General features: G+C 31.6%; 1 protein-coding gene across 2 annotated transcripts in view; it reads right to left on the reverse strand.

Moving 5' to 3' along the window:
• The window catches only part of LOC123007078 (dopamine receptor 2), a 51,155-nt gene that overhangs the window by 26,753 nt on the left and 2,421 nt on the right, over positions 1–21,981 (reverse strand). For both annotated transcript variants that reach the window (XM_044402108.1, XM_044402109.1), the window contains exon 2: positions 13,832–15,023. In XM_044402108.1, the coding sequence (XP_044258043.1) occupies positions 13,832–14,997 (1,166 nt within the window). In that variant the 5' untranslated portion in view covers positions 14,998–15,023. The remainder of the gene's footprint in view (positions 1–13,831; positions 15,024–21,981) is intronic.

Genomic DNA, 21,981 nt, shown 5'->3' on the forward strand with positions numbered 1-21,981 from the left:
GAAATTTATCGATCAACCGCGAATTAATTCGACCCGAAATTGCTAACATTTCTCGTTGAAAACTGACTCAAAAAACCGACGAAATTGCCCCATAACCAATAACGATTTAATTTGGGAAGGGTGTTGGTAGAGGGAATAGATTCGGCCATTTCATTTGAATAAATGAAAAACAGATTGGCTCGAGGTCTGCCGGAATTCAAAGCACCACCCAAAATCTGATAGTAAATTGGGGGGATTCCTGACTTTATAATATATTTACAATTCGAATTATTGCGGCTTTAAACTCTTGTTAAAATTTACTCGGACCAACTCCGCCTCCGTTTTGTGTCATAACGAGATAAATTGCAAAGGTCTGTATCTTGGTTAAGAGACAAAGGGCAATAAACCACTCAGATCATTCCTCCTTTCTCTTATACACTTGAAACACCAAAAGGACGTTGGCTAATCCCGGATTAGAGTTTCTCGCTGGAATACCGCAACCACGGCCAGATCTTTGCTTCGTCGGTTTCACGATGTTTTACGTACAACAGCAGGATAAAGAGCAAATTGCAGAACATTGTTTTATGGCGCCGAACGTGACGGATTTTCCCAAGATAAATTATTATTGGCGCTAACCAGGTGATCTATGCCTTTAACAATATTTCTCAAACGTGATGAAAGGAAACGAAGACATTTTTCACCCCAGACTTGAGGTCGCGAAAATCAGTCGAGATTTTATAAAGTTTGCTTGCGGAAATAACCAGGATGCAACAGCACTGTCCAACACCAGAAAGAGGGTGTTTTTTGGATTTAGGATCAGTTTTTGAGAAAATCGCAAATGAAATTTGGAAATTGATTTTTTCAGTTTTTTTCGTCTAATCATACCTTTTAAATAAAATATTACAAAACTGTCTGTACTTGATGACCATAAATTCACTTTTACTTAGAATAACATGTACTATTTTATCTGAAATCGTATTCAGATCGAGAGTCAAAAGAAACACTATAACTAGCAAGTAAATGAACAAAATAATTAGGACGCTTTGCAAGTAATGAAGACATAACAACGCTTATAACCAAACATAACGCGTCAGTATGGGAATTTTTGTCGAGATTTCCAAAAGATTTATTAATTTAACTAGTGCAGTTATTAGTGCAAATGTCAAATGCTGATGATTTACTACGTCGTACTTCTCCATAAATTGCTGAAGCAGCGAAAGAGACACAACATTGGTAAATGTCAAAAATGTTATGGTAAAAATATTAACGTTTCGGCGTAAAAATAGAATTTTTACTCCATGGCTGAAAGGTGAAACTTTTACTTTTTTTACGTAGTCATTTGCAGATAATCTTGATTTCCACTTTAAAATATTTAGATTTCAATTGAAATTTGATCTCAGGATACACTTTTAAAAAAATGTAAATTACGAACACAAGGTATTTTTTCTTTAGAGAGGAAGAGAACCTACTCGTTAAACTCGTGCCAGACCAAACTTACGTAAAACGAAAGAAATAGAATTGCCTTCTGCATGAATGAATCAATAGGGACCACCTACTTTTGTTTTTTTTTTCTGAATAAGAAAGTGCCAATAGCAAACAGATAAAAAAAACAACTTTTAGAAATCAAAAAAATCAAAAATAAAACGGTTTCAAATTTGGATTTAACACCTTAAAAACATAGTGTACCTTTAAAAAAAATGTTAGATTGAAACTGAAATGCTTTTTGTATGAATAAATCAATAAAGACGGTTTTTTTTGTAAATAATAAAAGCTATACAGGGTAGCTAAAAAGTATGGATACAGTTAAATATTTTACAAACTATTTATCAGAACTTATTGAAATTTGGAATATGCTTAAAAAGAGTTCTGTGATGTAACACATGCATACCTTTTTTTTTTTAATTATCGAAGTAATTAAATTTTGAAAAATGTAAATTTTTTTAGCCTTAGAAATGTTGTCTTTATCTATCGTTAGCTCTTTGCATCCTGAACTTGGACCAGAAAATAGGTAATTCCCAAATTTCAATGTGTTCTGCTAAACCGTTCTGAAAATATTTAGCTGTATTCATACTTTTTAGCGACCCTGTATATTACATAAACATCAAAACCTATAATTTTTCTACAAATTGTTTTATAAACTTTGAAGTTTTTATTAAAATGTTACATTGATATTTAGATTTAAGTTTGTGCGGGCTTAAATGTGTTTAAATAATTCAAAACTCGATTAAAAAAAGGCTAGAGGCTTACTAAAAATGTAGCTGTCATGAAATTTTGTTGTTTGCTTTTTCTCTTTTGTTGTATTCTAATCGGTACTATTCTCGTATTGTTAAAATTGTTTGGTGTTAATAAGTCATTAGCACAAAAAAAACAAAAAAGTCAAAAAAGTGGTTCCACATTCAGCACATAAAATAACACAAAATACTTCTTGTAAAAAAATTGTTGTACATTGTAATTAATAATCTAGTGATAATGAAATCAAAATAGTGATGTATAATTTCTTGACTGTTTATTTGTTTATTTCTGCATTTAAACGTTATTTATTTCTTATTAAAACATATCTTGTAATCTGCAGTTTAGATAATGGCGTGTAAAACGCGCACTGGCGCAGATAAGCAGTTACATAAATATGAATCAAAGCTCGCAACAACTAGATTAAATCAGTTGCACCGCTAAATAACAATCGATAAATTATCCACAACAACATTTGTTGTTTCACCGTATGTATAATTCAACCACTTAACAACTACTTGCTTGCAAAGAGATCTGTTAGTGCTTTTGGGGTTAAATAAATTGGCAATGTTGACAGCGTCCGCTTTAATCAGTCTTTCCCCAAATTGAAAGTAAAAGATTTATTCCGAATGCAGAGTAAATCGTCACTTTGACGAGATTAAAATTCTGGTCGTAGCAGTAAGAAGTGACCTGATTTTCATATTCACAGGTGAAATTCAACAGGTAGTTTATTCGTGCGAGCAATTTAATATTATTTGCTAGGTTTTTACAAATCAGGTTTTAGCTCCCTATAATTTTTCCGGTTTGCGTTTGTATCTTTATGTTCTTACCATTCAGGGCGCTCTTTTGTCGAAATCTTATACAAATAAAAAGGCTCTCCATCTTTCCTGATTAAAGCTTAGAATTTGCCGCCAAATTATGTACTGATATAATAGTCGACAAAAAACGTATCGTCCTCAAAGTTAAAAGAACGTGTCAGGAAAATATAAAATATCGTGTAAGCCACTACCGAGCTCGCACCTTTAATCAAAGTTATATTGACAATTCCCGCAAGAGTTTCCACGCGAGCTGAAACGACAACTTGAAAAAATTGTTATTTTGCATCAAAATGTAATATAAAAATTCTTCGACCGAAAATTGCGACCACATGCTAGGCCACGGATTATAAGACAAAGTCCATAACCTGTAATTAATTTTTCTCCCAATCATATTCGGGAGATGGTACATTTTTTTGCCGCTTATTTACATAATAAATAGACGCCCGAGCTGATTTATAGCAATAACGCACAAGGCTGGGTGTTTGTTATCAAAATTTCAGGCGTCACTATGAATTTTCAGCACAAAACAATTTACGACCGCTTGGGGACGCAGTTTTTTAATAATGAAACTGTAAAAAATGCGTTTTACTAGATTAGAAAAAATTATGTCGAAAGGTGGTGCGGTTAAAGGGAGGTCTTACGTTAATGAGCACTTAATAGGCCTGCCAGCCGGCAGACTCGTTTGTTTTCACAATGCCGTTAATGCTAATCCCATGGCAAATTATGTAGATGTAGATTAGGCTTTCGTAATAAGCCACTGACTTTAATTCCAATTATTTGAAAAAACGCGCTTTTAATAAGTTTTGTTTACAAGGGAAGATGTAGGAATGCTCGATAAAATTATCTTGACGATAACCGTAAATACCATAAGAAAAATTTCAATAAAATCCCAGGGACGTTTAATAATTCGTTTATTAGTGTCATGGCGGACGTGACATTATGTGCTGATCACCGAATTGTAATAATTAGCGTTCCATCACGTTGTTAATTACAAGTCAGGAAATAAGCAAATATTTTTGGCTGGTAGACTAACAGAAACGATTTAGCTTTGCACCAGGAGAATTCCGGGGCAAATATAGAAACTTCTTTGATGTTTCGACACGAAATCAGCTAAGTAACCACAAGGGTATAGTGCTGACAAAGGTTGAAAATTTGTTTATGCGAAAGTATCCCTTGGGAAAAATCTAAAACTCCCTTTTGCCAATCTTATTTTGCAATATTTGCGATTCTTGTTTGTGTTTTAATTTGTTAAGCAAAATAGTTTTTTTACTACCAGCTGTCAAAGATACCATTATTTAGTTTGTCGAGAGGTTATGAAGTTGTTTTTCTTTGTTAGTAGTCAATAATTATTTTCATTATAGACCAAGGGCTATAGCCCTTATAATGCATTAGAGGTGGGTAAATGCCGATATTGTAGGGTATTACATTGATACAAATATTTCTAGAATAATATTATTGAAAACTATAACCATCACAAGTCCTAACGGAAGTATTTCGAGATGAAATTAATGCAAAATCAGAAAGACTTAAATTTTCTTTTCTTCAGAATAACCTAAACTCTAATACTTCTGTTTATGTCAAAATTGTTAAAATTGGGTTTATTACTTTATTTCATATTAAAATACTATCGGTAGTGAGGCAAATTTTAACACTTTCCCTTTTTTGCAGTTTCTTTGTTATTTTAACAAATATTTTATATTCGGAAATTAGAAAATTTCTTTAAAACTTAGTTGCAGAAGTACAAAAATGACATAACCTCAATTACGGTAAGAAGAAAATAATACTTCCAACCCATATACACAGGTAAGTAATTAATTTCTGAAGGTAACAGTGAATTAACAAAAATAGTACTTGTGAAGAGTTGTGTAGAGTTATATTTTTTATTTTGTACTCAATGTTAAAGAGTGCTTTTGTCAACTAATTTCAGTAGATAAAGTAGTCTTTTATCGTCTAGTGAAATAAAGTAATTTTTATCTACTGTTTAGATTCAAGAAATTCTGGTAAGTGTGTACAAAATAAAACGTGACTTCGTCACTCTTACATTTAACCTTTTCACTAGTAGATAAACAATTTTCTTATCGTCTTGTATAATAAATAACTATCATCGTTGTATTTCTGGGTTATTAATGTGTTAGTAGTGAAAAAATTATACAGGCTGTTCCGGTTAAACCCCACATTAGAAGTATTGGGAGTTCTAACAGTGATATTTATCTAAAATTTTGATAATAGCCATAATCAATCAAAATATTTTCAAAATGGCAACAAACTTAGGTATAGGGAAAGCTAATGAAAACTCTCTCAAAATCATGTGAGTAATCCCAAAACGCAATAAGAACATAACTTTCTATTTAAAATAACGAGGTTGATATCCACTTCCGGTGTAACAGGAAGTGCCGCCATCTTGAAAATATTTTTATTGAGCCGAACCTAACCGATTATATCTATAAACAAAATTTTAGATAAATATCATTGTTAGAACTCCCAATACTTCTTATGTGCGGTTTAGCCGGAACATCCTGTACCTACATAAAATACGGTAGAGAAAATTTTTATAGCCTTGCATTTTTTATTAACAGCTCGGTTATGACAAATCTCTTCTCCACCTTGTGATATAATATACTATATAATATATATACGTGAGGTAATATAACACCAAGGAGTGTAATGCAACAGGAAATTCTTTATCTAGCACGTTTTGAGGAGTTTCCTTTGTGCTAAACCTTGCACTTTTAACAAACTGTTTTGATAGACTCGCTTCCGACTCCATTGAGCTTTGATTCAAAATATTTATCAACAGGTTAAATTTAAAAATAGGTGCACGAGCAGTTGTAGATGTGGAGATTTCACTTTGAATATGTATTAGCTCGTTTGGAGTGGTGTTATTTTGAATAAAATAAAAGCCATTTAGGTCACGCTATTAACATTAAAGTCGATAAACAGGAAATGAGATTGTTCAAAGCCGGCCATTTTTCCAGCCAAGTTGAAGTTTGATTGCATGTAAATATGTTCTATTTGTCGCTGGATTGAAAGCTTGTATCTACAAATGGCTTTAATCCAGTCAAAATTCAATCAGTTCTGATTTAAATGAAAATGAGCGATGTTCAACACGCGTGAACGTGTTCGACTGAGCTAAGATGAAATCGTCCCCCGAATCGGATCCCATTGTTTGCGTGGCAAATTGGATAGATACACGGTACAACTTCCGTTCACTTTTTTACTACAGGCAAAAGTTTTGACTTAGTTGGTAATAAGTTGGGGAGCAGGCGTTATTGAAGGCTATGTTCTCATTAAATATCTGTCGTTCAAGTGCGAACTTGGGAGCCCATTAATCAAATACTGACTAGGCGCTCAATATTGCCTCAGATAGCTATTATCGCCCTGCTTAATATAGAAGTGTTGGTGATTATCTTTTATTAATGAACGCAAAAATCGTGACGATAACATTATAAATCACCACTTTTAAATTGGGCATTATTTACGAAAAAAATCTGCATTTGTGATCATGAAATATCTGAAAATATCGCAATATTCGAGATTATTAATGACTTCTTTTTATTTACTCGGCGTCGTAAACGTAAAAATGAAATAAAACTAACGATTTTCTCCAAGTTTATGCCACCGTAATCTTCAACAGTGTAACAGCTGCAATAATGATCAGCTTACCTAAGATAACAAAATCTTGGCTAAAAACAAATCTATTAGTCATTTTTCGATGACAAGTAGCTGCCAGTCAAACAGCACTTTCTTTTAATGGGAAGGATAAGAGAGAAGGCTTCTCTTCTGAATAAATAAATCTCAGTCTGATATTGATAGATTACCAAAGTTTTCGAATAACATTTATTTTGCTAAAATATTGTCGGTTTTATATCAAATAAAGAAAATACACTTTCAGAAAAAATTTAAATTGTGTTAGTTTTATTACAATAAATCACAGTTCTGCAAGATACAAACGACAAATAAACACCCACACATAGCACACGATAAAAAGAAATAGTCTTATGGAAGTTTGAATGTCGCCTGCTTTCTGAGAATAAACCGCGAGATATTTATTCTAAAAATATTTTTGGTTCAACTAGAATGTATAATAAATTTAATTAAAATAATATTTGCATGTCAAAACAGATTTCAATTGAAAACAAAAATATTTCACACAACGAAATAAATATTAGTCTTTTGACAAAATGGTGGATGCGCCGGGATAGCAAACATTTTTATATTGATATTGATTTTGATTTTGAACTCTGATATTTTGTTAACATCTTATTTAGATTTTTTGGTAAACACATTAAAGCAATGGTAATACTAAATACTGTATCTTTATGTTCTCTTAACAGGAATTAAAATGACGTTTTATTCTTTTGTTCTTAACTAATAATCTGGTATTTTATTCCCTTGGGAATAAAATAAATAAAATGCCGATTTTTACTTTTAAAAACTGGAAATATAAACTTTAATTAAATCTTTTGAATCTCCTTGATACCCACATTCTGGGGATTAAAATTGTTGTTTATTGTCTTGATACATATTTAAGAGCGTTTCTTATTTGAGTTGTCAGTTTTTTGCATACTATTAAACATAAATATAAATATTTATTTAAAAATTGGATAACGTTGAATTCTTAAATCGTTTATTTAAAAGACTTGATATCTGTTTGTTTTATACATAATATATTTTATTTTAATAAGTGATTGCTTGAAATAATGGAAAACGCTGAAGAGTGGACACTGTTTTGTATAATATTTTTTTTCACTAATAAATAGTAAGTCGTAAATACAAATCATTTTTTATAACACGTTTGTGATTGTGCAAAACTGGTGGATGCGCCGGGCTAATTGATTTAATTTTGGAAATTGTATAACCCTATTGAATTTTCTCTTTCCGCTCGCACTTCTTTTATTGCCTAAGTAATATAAATGGTTCGAAATTGGCGTTTTCCTAATTATTTCCGGTGAAAAGTTCTGTCGGAAATTGGTCCTAATGTCAGTAGTCCGGAATAAACTCAAAACCGATTATCTAGAAAAAGGGGGACTCGCACCACACCCACACCTGACCCTCGCAAGTTATAATTTTGTGCCTTTTCCAAGCCTTATCCGGTGGAGCGCGAAGTTCCCGTAAAGTTGAGTTATGCAACCGGAACTCTCGTGCTTATAACAGACAGTTCAGTCAGGTTTTGGTTGTGAAATTGCGGCGACAGTCGCAAGGACATCGCTAAAGCCCGACCCAAATACGTTTTTCGAACACACAACGAATTTTAAATGTCACTATGGCCTCCTCCATTTCGTAAATGCGAAAGTAACGACTTCAACGCATTGACCTTTCTTGTGTGGGGGTCGTACGATTATGTCTACTTCCCATGATAATGGCGCGTCGATGTTGCAAATGGCCGCAAAGACGCGGAAAATTATTTATAAACGAAACTACCCACGTCGGGGAGACAAAGAGAATATCGTATCCCTTTTCGACTTGAAACACATTTGCAAATTAGAATCAAAGCCTTGCAAAAACAGACAAGGGAGGAGGTGCAAAATTGTCATTTTATTTCCTCGCGGCACAATTTCTTGTTCATTTATACTTGCGTTCAAAGTAAAGCGTAAATACCGAACAGACTCAAAGCAAATCTTCGTTTTGGAAGAGGTAAATACCCGATTACATGTGTCTTACCAAAATCTATAACGTTTACATAATGACAGCTCCTTTATGTGAAGAGATGTTCCTGGAGAAGACATTCTAACACAAACCCGCCTCCATCCAATCACCTCAACCACGATGCAATTAACCAAACGAGACTTACGAAATGCTACCAATTTTGACTCCACATACAATACGGGATTAATCTTTCACATTAAAACCTTTTATTAAAAAAAAATAGTAAAACAAAGTAGATAAATACAAATACAAAAAGTAACAAAATGGTGAATGCGCCAGACTGCTTATTTGGTGTTAATACCAAACTTGCAGAACATTACATCTTTGTAAACATTTATTTAATTTTGTTATTTAATTCAAAACTGAAAGACACCAAAATTGAGCAGCTTTCTATTTAAAAAAATAGAGTCAAAAACTGTTTTAATAATTGGATTGAATTACGAGTTCTTCTTTACAGCATTAGAGACATTACTAAAAGACAACCACACACATAGATATTGACAACTTTAACCAAAATTATTTAGTTATTTATTGTAGAATAATAAAAATTTTATGTATTTAATATACAGGGTGTGTATAAAATATGGAACCAAGCGCTTTTTTTTAATTTGCTCTCAGAAAATAATAATTAATATAAATTAAATAATATTTGTATTTTGAGAACAAGATTTTGTTTTATTTTTAAGTTATGCGATTTTTTTTTAATCAAAATTGCAATTTATGTAAAAAAAATTTTTTGATAAAATTAAATATAAAGTAAATAGTTGGAATTCTTAGATCATAACCTTTATGAAAAAAATGGTTTTATAGTGGGTTACTATTAAGAATTTTTTTTGTAAAACTCGAAAACAAAAAAAATTTCGAAAAATTTTATTCTTGATAAAACATCACATTCTTATAGTACTTTATCATTCATTTATTAGTTTTTCGAAACAATAAATAGTTTAAGCAAAAAACGTTTAGTTCCATATTTTTTATTCAACTTATAGAATGCTGCCTCCCGTTCATTTATTATCGTTTTGTTCTTATTAGAAACCTTCCGTTTTGTGACTGGTTTATTTGGCTTAACAAAATGGATATGTAAAAACGTTCTAATTCACAATTTATTCACATCCTTTATAACTTGCTTATCTAAAATGAAACAAATATTATTCAATAGATCAAAGGGTGTAAATGGTGGATGCGCTAGATTAATTATAATAACCCAAATTGAGATATTTATCAATCGTTTCAACAATAATGAAATTTCATTCAATCACTGGTGATTGCTGGTTCAATTGCAGCAAACAATAATGCCTGTAATATTTGTTATTTAGATAATTTTTATTAGTAAAGTGTTTAAAAATGGATGCGCCGGGCAAATATTTACAAAATTTTGTTCAATTTAAAACTTTATTGCATAAATTTGCCAGATAAGCCAACAAAACGCTATTTTAAAATTTAAGTTCGCAAATGGCGGCTGGCGAGCGAGTGTAGTGATTTGTCAAACGTTGCAAAGACACTCACGAGACCGTTCAAATTTCTTTTCCGCTTATAAATTTGCGAGCCAAAGTTAGGAACATGTGTTTTGTTTGTAAGTACCCACAAAGCCATAACTTCATTTTTATGTGCTCAAATCTGTTGAGAAAGTTGCGATAAACACAAACGGCGCCATTTACAATCTTTTTTTAGATTAGTTAATATGTGGTACATGGTTTGCCCTCATTATTTCCATTGTCATGAAGATTCCGCATTAATGACATTTCTCAGCACCTAATTGAAACGTCCAACTTTAAACCAGCTATCATTAATTTAGTGCCGAAATGTGAGGAGGAACATGTGCTGTCGACATCTGAATGTTTCTCGTTCAGAAATGGCCGATTTTACTGAGGTCACAACGCGAACTCTGCTAACATCGACCATCATTTATAATACCTCCAGATGTAATTTTGTTGTTGTTGTTTACTTACTCACCTTCAAAGGATTCTCACTTCTGCATTATCCAAAACCAATCGATGAAAAACGCTGAGTCATCGAAAAAGAAACATCCAGAATTAGCTCATCGGTAAAATTAAAATTTTTGTTTGGAAAAATTTTTGTTTGTGTTTTACAGTTATGAATGTAAAAAGGGGCGAACAATGGCTGTCTCATTATTTAGCATGAAGAGGAATAAAGTTTCTTTTATTCCAACTCGACTTTGGTTACACATTTGCAAAAAATAAAAGCAACGAAATTTGCCAGATCTAACAGATGGTTTGAATTTATAACCGACGCGAATTGAACATGGCAATGCGTGTCTAATACCAATAATAAAGTTATCGGCAAATTTCTAATTCCGCAAAATTGAATTTTCTCAAAAGCACTGCTTCTGAATATTTCCCGATTCGAAATATTTATTTTAATAAGAGTATCGGATGGAAATAACATGATTGCATTTTGTAAAATTACCCAGTCTGGGAAAGTTATCTCTTTAAAGAAAAACGTGTTCTATCTAACTCTGAATAAAGTTTTAATGAGTTTATTAGCAAGATTGGTTTACTAATGTGGAGTTGGAGAAAAAAATTAACTTTTGTTAGTGCTCACGACTATCCCTTAATTAAATCAGCGTATCTTACCATCTTTTTTAAACAGAAACGTCATCACAAATATTACTTTATTAGCAGTGATTTAACGTGAAAGTAATCGAATTATTTCACGCCTAAAGCGGCAACTATTTCGTTATCGATAAATTGATTTCAAACGAAATTCCGTTTTAATTACCGCAGCTAATTTTTTGCTCAGAGCTATTGACTTTATCTTTCCGATGATAAGTAAACGTTGATTTTTATTTTATTTCGTAATCTCTCATTTTTACTCACATCGGGCGGAAATAGACTCAGCTGCTTCAAAGAAACTATAAGAAATGTTCAGCAAAAAACACAAAACGTTCCTCAAACAAAAAACTACAACTTTATATCTGTTAAGCCGAAGTATAAGTTATATAGTTGAACAAACACAGCAGTCGTAAAATTTTATTACCCCTCAGAATTTTATGCAATTTCCATGCAGCTTTGAACGAAATTATTCGTAAATTATAAAGAAGGTCAAAAATAAATTTGCCAAAGCACGACTTTGTTTGTCATGAAACAAAACAAAGACTTTTTTCTAACTCTTTATGCTATATAAAATATTTTTTATCAAACTCTTCGTTTGCAGATTTTTACATTCAAAAGTCGTGTTCCACGTCGAATAGCAACGTTATAAATTTCCAACTGAACGTGTTCATATGAAAAATGTATTAATTTTGTACGTTTTTAAATCGGCGAGAAATTATCGCTTCGATAAAAAAGACACGTGCCACCAATTGGGTCACATGAAAGTTGAAAAAAATTTCAGTCTGGAGATGATTATGTCTGCGGGTGATTAACTATGTTGGGCGATGGTAACAGATCGTACCAATCGATATTTCTATCATAAAGCTCAGTTACATTACAAGAAGCTCCATTAGGTAGTCATCAGTCACCTGAATTTCGAAAATAACAAGCAAATGACGATGGAACAATTAAGGAATAAAATAAATAGAGTTTTTGAGACGGTGCTTTGATCAGCTTGGAATTTTTATTGGCTGCAATTTGGGCTCATTTCGTTCAATGTGGCGTAAAACGATTGTCTTAGAGATAGTAAATAAGGGACGTAACGGCTATAATTGCAAGAGGGGCCTTTATTGTCGGCGTTTGCAGTAGAACTTTGCTGAAGAATATTTTTTCAAATAATAAAAAAACAGTTATTGTTACTGTTTGAATCCAAATTTTTAAATTAAATAAAAGACATTAACTTATTATGACTAATTATTTTACTAAATTTAAAAGCGTTTTACAATAATTATTTGTATTACAAGGGTGAAAGTGTATCTTTTCCTCCTACAAGTGGAATATCTTTTCCCTCGACAAATCTCGAACAGGAAAAGACACTTTCCTCCCGTATGATACATATAATTTTTCCTATGGTCCAGCAAGAAAAATGATTTGTTTAGGCATATTCTCCGGTTAAATTTACTCGTAGTACTAGTTTTTTATAAGAATAAAAAAAATTGATTTTTTTGGTCAGAATCGGATATAGGTAGAGACATTTTGTCACCTTTTTCAGAGACGTTCGTTAATTATTTCAGAATGTCACATATTAGTAATAAAAAGATTATTCGTGATCAAGCACAAGGAATAATTTGTCCTACGTGGGACTACATGAGAAGAATCTTTCCCGATTAACTCTTTTCGAAGACTAATGAACGTGTTTTATTATTTTACTAAATTATTAAAATCTCTTAAACTTAATCCCACTTGTAACGTTTATGAGAAAATTGACACTGACTAGTAAATTTTCTGACATTTTACAGTGTTTTGTTTTCGCCATCAAATATGAAAATGCCTCTAGTGCTTATGCTTCTAGTTTTATTCTTAACTCAATATCTCAAAAACTATGCATCGTAGAGTACTTTAACTTGTTGCATCGTGTTGGAAACCATATTTTAAGTGTTTTTACGACTTAAGGTAAATGAACTATTTTTACCATTTTACTCGTACTGTCGCTCACCTTCAAAAACTTAAAAAATTCGAATTTTTTTAAACTTGATCCGATAACGTTTTATGCACTTTATTGAGTCTTTAAGACCTCTAGAAATGTAAAAAACGTTATCAATTTTTATAGTGGGTTGCCATTTAAAAAAATTAAAAAAGTTGTAGAACTCAAAAACAAAAAAAAACTACGAAAAATTTTATTCTAGATAAAACATCGCATTTTTATAGTACTTTATCATTCATCAATTATTTTTTTTTTAATAAATAGTTTGGTTCCATACTTTTTATTCACCTGGTAAATTTTTATTGTAATTTTGACAGATGAGGAAGGTAATTGGCCACATCCCTTGTGAAATTATGGAGTAAAAATTTACTTTCTGTTGGAGTTGTAGAAAAAATATTTATATATAATCAAATTAATTTGTAACTTTTTACAAAATGACAAAATCATTTTCTTTATTTTTGTACACCTGAGTCGAAATCATAAGCTACAAAGATAGGATTTTAAGCCTAGAAAAATATATAAAACTGTGAGCTTTAAAGAACAATATTTGGTTAAGATACTAAAAATTTTGAGTTTATTTTTACAAAAATTTTTTGAAATTAATTATTAAAAGCTTCACTTACCTTCTAAAATCTCTACTCCAGCAGGCGTAAATCACCGGATTCATGCTGGAATTGATCCACCCTAGCCACGTGACTACCGCTAGGATAATTTCTTCGTGCCAAATGCACTGCAGACAAAACCCAGAGAGCAAGTTCACAACGAAAAACGGCAACCAACACACGATAAACACCCCCATCACAATCCCTAAAGTCTTCGCTGCCTTTTTTTCTTTAGCAAATTTGGCTAATTTTCTACTTAAAGAGAAATTCTTGCTATGTGGTCCCAATCTTGTCGAGGCCATTCTTGCCAATCCGTTATTTTGTAACGCCGTTAAAGGTTCGTCTTCTTGAGTCGAGTATAAATGTCTTGTTTCGGGATTAGGGATTTTGCACGTACCTCCCCTATGTATCCTCAAGGTCAATTCGAGTTCACCTGACCCTAACAGTACTTGTTTAGTACCGAGACGTAGAGATCGCGTTTGGGCGACTGCGGCCCTGTATATTCGGTAGTAAGTGAACACCATGACGAATAAGGGCAAGTAGAAGGAGATTGTTGAGGAGAAGATGAGGTATCCTAGGTGTTCGGTGAAAGGGCATTTGTAGGGCGGGATGGGTTCGGTTCGCACGGCCCTCCACCAGACGATAGCCGGGAAGGAAATCGCGCTTGAGCAAATCCAAACTGCGGCTATCAGAAGGGCAGATCTGATGCGAGTCATCCTCATAGGGTATGTTATAGGGTCAGTGATTGCCCAGTACCGATCCAAGGAGATTACACAAAGGTTTAAGATTGATGCAGTACTGAATAACACATCGAGTGAGCGCCAGATGTCGCACCAGTCAGTTCCGAAAAACCACGTGTGTTCTAACACTTCATAAAGTGCACTGAAAGGCATCACCACTAAGCCCACTAAACAGTCAGCGACGGCGAGAGATGTTATGAAGTAGTTTGTGGCGGTGTGGAGATATCGTTCTCGAACTACAGCAAGGATTACAAGCATGTTACCAAAGACGGTTGTCATCGAGAAAAGGAGTAAAAGAGAAACTACCACTGCACGATCTTGCATCAAAGAACTCCATTGTTCCCAAGCGTCTCGTTCCGGGTCTGAAGTGTTGCTCCAGTTCACTTCCGGTAAAGTCAAGTTTATCAGCTCCCAACCAGGTAAAATTAAAAACTCGGAGCCGTTCATTGCTGCGGTCCGGTATGGAAACACTCCTGGAACAAAGTCGAGAGTAAATTTCAACGAGATTTTCAACAACTAGCAAAGCTAATTATGTCATCAAAGCAAGCGTGATACAACGGTCTTTTTACGTGTTTTTTTCATTTTGTTAGGGAAACAAATTTCAAGTTTTAGAGCTACTCGTACATATCGCAAACTGGACGAGCACTGATATGCAGAAATCGACGCAGAACTGACATCGTTTGATATGTAGTGTCATTTAAACATCCATTTCAGTAGGCATACAAAAAAACTCGATTATGCGTTTTGCGTTCTTTTTGGAAAAAATTAACTTTTTTGTACACCTAATATCTATTTTTATTTGTTTTTTTTTATAAATTTTATTGGCAAAGTTTTTGTACCTTTATTCAATAATTATAAAACAATATATACCTACAAGATCATCGGTAACAATAAAAAGTCATAAAAAAGGTCAAATTTCAAAAATAAATATCAAAATTGTTTGACAGATAGAACCTTTTAATGATTTTTGTACGATTAGACCCTATTTGATTGTTTACTACGTCTGTTTCCAAAACAGAAAGTTGTATTTACTTGTTGCTATCCCAAACTCGTCGGTAAGTATTTTGTTTATTGTCGCTAAATCGGTAAACATTCAAAATCATCGCCAAAGTATTTTGGCGATCTAGAACATTTTTTGCAGATTTTATTAAAAAAACTGATAAAACTCAATCGCGCAAAAAATATCAAAGGCATCACGAACGTTAAACAAGACAAACAATTGTCTTCGATCGGTAAAATGTCCATACCGTTCTTGATGCTTAATATACTATTTCATGTTCCTAGTATCTTATCTTACTTGGAATTTTTTGCTGGAGCGCGAGTTCTGAAACACCTGTACATTATGTCTGGATACCGAGTAGTGTCAGACTCTAAAAAAATCTAAATCGATTCTCAAAGCGATATTAAATTCTTTTCATTGTACTCGTCTATTGTTTCGGCATTTATTGTTACCAATGATTTCGAGATTGTCTTATAGTTAAGATTGACGCAAAAAGAGAAAATTTTTATATATTTTTAGACAAAGAAGTCGACTTGGAATTTTCTTGCAAAAAAAAAACGCTAATCTAACAAATCTTCATATTTTGAACAGGTAAATCAACTTATAATAGTAATTAAATTAAGAATAATTTTTGCAATTTGTCTTTTTTTATTTTTTTAATAAATAGGCTTTTATGAGGGTGCATTATTAGATAATAAAACTAGTTCGTACATAAAATATTTAATGTACGCAACACTGATCTATAGGTTGAAAGAAATATAAGCTATTAATTTAAAAAAATAACATACTTAATCGTCTTGACGGTGAGGGGTCTCTCTTTTACAAGCTTGGTCGTTCTCAACAATTTCATCTTGTTTAATTGAAAATAAAATATGAAATTACTAATACGTGTTTATAATAAGTACATGTAGATAACCCAAAATAAGCTTTGTTTTTTGTTATGTAATTACAAATTACTTGAGATGTATTTTGAGATTTTTTATGCTACAAGAAAAAATAACAGAAAGGTAGGTGGGTATTTGGCAAGATACTTTCAAATTTATAACTGGCTTCAAATTTTTACATTTTTCTTAAAAATAACTCCGCACGGGGCGGTAAAGTTTTAAATTTTATTTTTTAAATGACCAAAGCTAAAATTTCAAGTCCTCAAATTGTACATAATTTAAATTTGGAAGATATTGTAAAAATATAGTTAGTATTCGCTTATAATTTTGCTGTTTTTTATTTCTGTTATGTTTATTCTCTCAGTTTGTTTTTTTTTTTTAGAAAAATATACAAGGTTACAAGGCCTGCGCCTAATGTATGCATTCCAAAATTCAATTTTTACAAAACATTAAACAAAAAAGACTTTATAGTATATTAAGCATTAAGTACGGTAAGGACATTTTACCGATCGAAGACAATTGTTTGAAGGAGGAGCGAAGCGACCACTCCAATTATTGTCTAAGATCGGTAGTCCTTAATGTTTGTGATGCTTATAACGTTTTTTTGCACTATAGAAACATTTTTACCTTGATCTGAATAAATAATTTAAATAAAAATGTCAATTATTTCATTTCATTTTTACCTAAAGTGTCGCCACGGTGTTTCTCGAATTGTTATAAATTGAATGAATTATTGTTAACAATAGTTGAGGTTAATGTTGTCTAGCCAAAAGTTTGTTGATAGTTTGAAAAAAATACAATTCTCAAAAAACAGTTTAGAACATTTCATGAGTTTTCTCAAAAAAAAATGTGTGACTCAGACTCCGACGGTGTAAACAGTGAAATCGAGCAAGCTTGGGACATTGGTTGTTCATTCCTGAAAAATTAAGATTTCGATATGAAAATGCCTATAAAATCGTTTAAAGCTGATGAAAGAAAAAGAGTTGTGAAATTAGTGAAAAAATTACTGAAAAAAAACTACTGAAGACGGCGGAGGACTTACGTTGAATTCAGCAACAGTTTCTGTTAGCGCTAGTACCAAAGAAGCCAGCGGAATTACACTTAGTAATTGTAGTGGTTGTACGTTTAATTTTAATATGAAATAATTTGTTGGGTTTGTTTATAATAATCTTTATGCTATCAATAAATGTTTTGTGGATTTTATTTAATTAATGTTTGAAATTACTTACCGTTCTAAAACGGTAAGTAAATTACTTACCTTATATTTATCATAGAAACCAGTAAATACAACATACCGGTCTCGAAACAAACGCGGTAACTCACTAAAAACGTCCTATCGTGCAAAAAATTGTTTTGTTTTTGGAAACCCAATGGTTGGCAAACTAATCATTATTTCATTAATTACTGATGATTATTTAGAAAGACTAAAGGAGACTGTAATTTTTCAATATTTTTATCAAATTCGTACCGCTGCTTGCATTTAAAAGTTAAAAAATTAAGATTTATTCATTTACTTTCATTTTTATAAAATATTTATTATTCGGGATTTTAATCATCCAGCTTTGCTTTGCGCATTAATGTTGTACGGTAGTTTACTTTTTAATAATTGATAACGGTGTTTTAATAATTAAGAATGATAAACATAATAAACGGTTTTTGTTACCATTTCAGCAAGAAACTATGCTACAAACTACGGTAGTTCATAGGCATTTGGTTATCTTTAATAATAAAAAAAACTAAATTTTTTAAAATTCCTCTCCTCTTAACAACGACGACTTGTGGAACTAAAGTTTTCTTGTGTCTAGGAATTAAATTGTAGTTTTACTGCTTTTCTCCGTCGTTTAGTTTTATTGCAGAGTGCATTCTCATAAATTAAAAACTTAGTTTGTACTCTAAAACCGCTTGTGTCTTTTTAAATGCAGGACTCTCGTAGAGGGTGCAATATTTTCCCATTTGCTCGTTGTGTAATGATTTGTGTGTTGCGATATTAGCAATTTAAAAATAGTGTTGTCACTCGCATCCATGATTCATGAATGACTTCTTGTAAGGTGTGCAAATGTTCGCACTATGACGTATAATAAATAACCGACGTTCAGATAGCGTTAAACCTATTCATTACCTCTAGTCGAAAATAAATGTGCAGACATTCATCAAGGCACCTGTGACGAATTCTGGGGTTATTTTGCGGCTTGAACGGTTTGTTTCCCTGCAAAAGGGAGGCGTTTCGGGTCTATCAAAGTGGAAAGTATCGCCCGTTCTAGTCTCTCTCAAAGCTTGTGATCATATGGATGTTTAATTTCATGCATACTCCGTCATTATTGATTTAAAGCTTAAAGGAGTATGAACACAAATAGACCTCAACATGATTTTTATCCTGCACTACTTCTATTTAACCAGATTTGGGATTTGGGTCAGGCTATTGTCCTACTTACACAAAAGGACCATTCGATACAATCACATGCACTAAAACTTGCATAACTCGAACTCGAGAACACAAATTGCAACCATAATACTATTGGTTAAAGTCACAGCGAAAAAAATTTCAAACTCTGTCACATCACAAAGAAAAATATTAACAAGATTTGAGCCGACAGTGGCATAATATTCAATTTTTCCGACTTGTCAATCTTGTTATAAATTTGCGAAAAAGAAACGTATTTTTTGGAACAAACATAATAAATCTCTAGTTTCTAGGATAGTTTTAGTTAAAATATGTGAATACACTTGGACAAAAAATTTATTTGCATGCGAATCTTTTTCAACGTCCGAAACAATAGAAATGAATCTTCAACAATGTGTCTCGTTATAAATTGTTTATGTGCAATTTCAAACAAAAGAGGCGTGAATAGAATAAACACGTATAATACTAAATGCAGAGTACATACATCCATTACATCATTTACATTTTACTAATTTCAACGTTAAATGAACATTAAATTGTTTTCGCCGTTTCAATGTGAATTGGAGTCAATTAATGACTAATGGAGAATTGAAGATAATTATGATTCATTTTTATCAATCAAGTGATTTTTTTTAATTGTGCTCAAACATGATCGGTTTTAAAGTTAACTAAGCTCTTGGTGATGGTTATTACTGCGATAATCAATAAAAAAATTTATTAACTCTGATACTACAAAATTGATAGGAAACAACCGTGAAATTGCGAATGAAATGCATTACTACAAAAATTGCATAAATATTTGTTTTAAAAGCACATAAAAAACTCGCAAGAGGCATTTTAAAACCTTTCAAAAAATCACAAGAAAATTGTAAAAAACAAATCACAAACAAATAAAAATTCACTACTGTTTTAAATGTTATGTTACTGACAACAAATAAGTACAGAAAAGTTGAAGATGCTTTCGTTCCAAACTTTTGCAATAAAAATTTATTGTTTTAAAACTGTCGATTTTTTTTATACAGCTCCCAAAAATAGTTATTTTTCGGACTCATTAAAGTCTTTTTTTTTATAGAATACGTAAAATAGTTATTTTGGGTATTGTTTTTTTTTCATTTTTAACTACTGTTTTCGAGAAACTAAGCGTACATAATAAAAAGGTTGATTGTGTTTTTGAAATATTTAACTAATGTTGTAAAAGTTGTTGTTTCTAAAACGTACCTATAAGAAGTTTTTGCGGACTCATCTGCAACGAACAGAAATTATTTGTCCTCAAAAACTATATTTTAGGTTTTTGTAACAAAAATAACTATTATAATATAATTTATTTAACTTAACTTTACACATATTTTATATATACAAGTATAAGAAAGATATGTATTTAAAAAAATATTACCTCAAATATCAATAATGTATTTGTTATCTATTTGACTATTATCTTTGACTCACTTTGGGCAGTTATAAAATTTTTCATAATTTTGCTAAATTTAGTTAATAAACTGTGTTTAAATTAATTTCAACTAAACTTTTTAACCTGTCGCCTCTACCATTTTTATTCATTTTTATTATTATTTAATATACCTTTAATCAAATTATTGTTTTTATGTTTATATACCTTTAATGAAACAAATAACAGTTAATTTTTTATAACGTTACAATTTTTTGTTGTGAACAATAATTTTATTGCTTTTTGCACGAATGCCTCCAATTTAAAATTTATTTAAAGTTCAAATTCTTGCTGAATTATTGCAAAATTATTATTAAATAGGTTTTAAAATAAATTTCGAAAATTGGCGCAAATGTTTTTGAAATGAAAATATGTTAGAAGATTACTGTTGGACTGTTACAAGCGAAACTGGTCCAAAAAAAAATAAAAACAAAGTAAAATAACTTATTTTTTTATTTGTTGTTTGGCGGTTCTTGCTAATTACAAATTTCTTAAACTGTAGTGGATTTTTTTAACTCAGTGCCTCAAAATCAATAAGAAATTATAACTTTCTACTAAGGTAGATTTTGTAAACTAGTGTTATAATTAGTTTCTTACAATAGAAAAATTAGGAAACCTATTTTTATAACCTAATTATACCTAATTTAAAATAGAAACATTTTTTATAGCAGGTATTAATAACAAAAGTAATTATTTTTGAAACACAAAAATGGACAATTATTATCACGAAAATTGATTGTAAAGTTATTCAACATTTTGTTTTTGTCAAACCACTGTTTTATTTTTAGCTTTATTTAAAAAAAAAATTGTCTGGGGAGAAAATTGCGTATTAATCAAATTAGCGTTGTCTGTCTTCTAAAACAATTCAATAATTTGATTAAGGAGTATAAAGGGAAAAATTCCGCCTACAAATAATTACGGAGTATAATTTAACCTCTTCAATATTGTAGCAAATTTAACTCGTATAAAATTTAATTACTGTTATGGGCCAGGTAGATAATAAAAGCTTTGATGATGTTCCTTATATAGAAACGTTTACGTATCTCTAATAATTAAATGTAGACCTCAAATTTCCCCTTTGTTGTTTTCGCCTATTTGTTGTGATTACCCGAGTTGAGTTTTATTAAAATAGAAACTCCTAATTAAAGGAATAAATCTGGACCGTTTTTACATCTTGATATGCAAATTGGCGCTGGATTCCAATTGGTTTAGTTCCACACAGCGCAAATTTGTGAATGAAACAGTTAAAATCAAATAAACATTATCAAGGAGTACTTATAAGGAATTACAACACAAATTGTCAAGTTGAATAATTCATGAGTCGTCTTTAAAATGGTAATTACTCTTTCCTCGATATCGTAATTGGAAGATGGCTAGATATTGGGGTTTTTTTGCGGAAAAAATTCAAATTTATGGCCGATATTCGTATCGTCGTATAACTGGAGGGCTACGACACTGCCTACCTGATAAAGAAGTTTTTGTTGGGGCTGCTATTCAGCCCTATCTTGCGATAACAGAGATACGTTTTATTGTACTACTAATATTAACCGACATAAAGCTTTGATCTAACACGGGTTTGCCTTTTATGCCAACTCAACCGTGGTTAAATACTACTGAAAAATGCCAACATAAACATGATGGCTGTGATAAATTTCAGGTGACAGTTAGGATTAAAGCTCGCGAGCAAGACAAAGAAATGAAA

This window comes from Tribolium madens, unplaced genomic scaffold (assembly GCF_015345945.1).
Source record: "Tribolium madens isolate multiple individuals breed KSU strain unplaced genomic scaffold, Tmad_KSU_1.1 Scaffold_3;HRSCAF=73;Tcas5.2_LG2, whole genome shotgun sequence".
NCBI classification, from domain to species: domain Eukaryota; kingdom Metazoa; phylum Arthropoda; class Insecta; order Coleoptera; family Tenebrionidae; genus Tribolium; species Tribolium madens.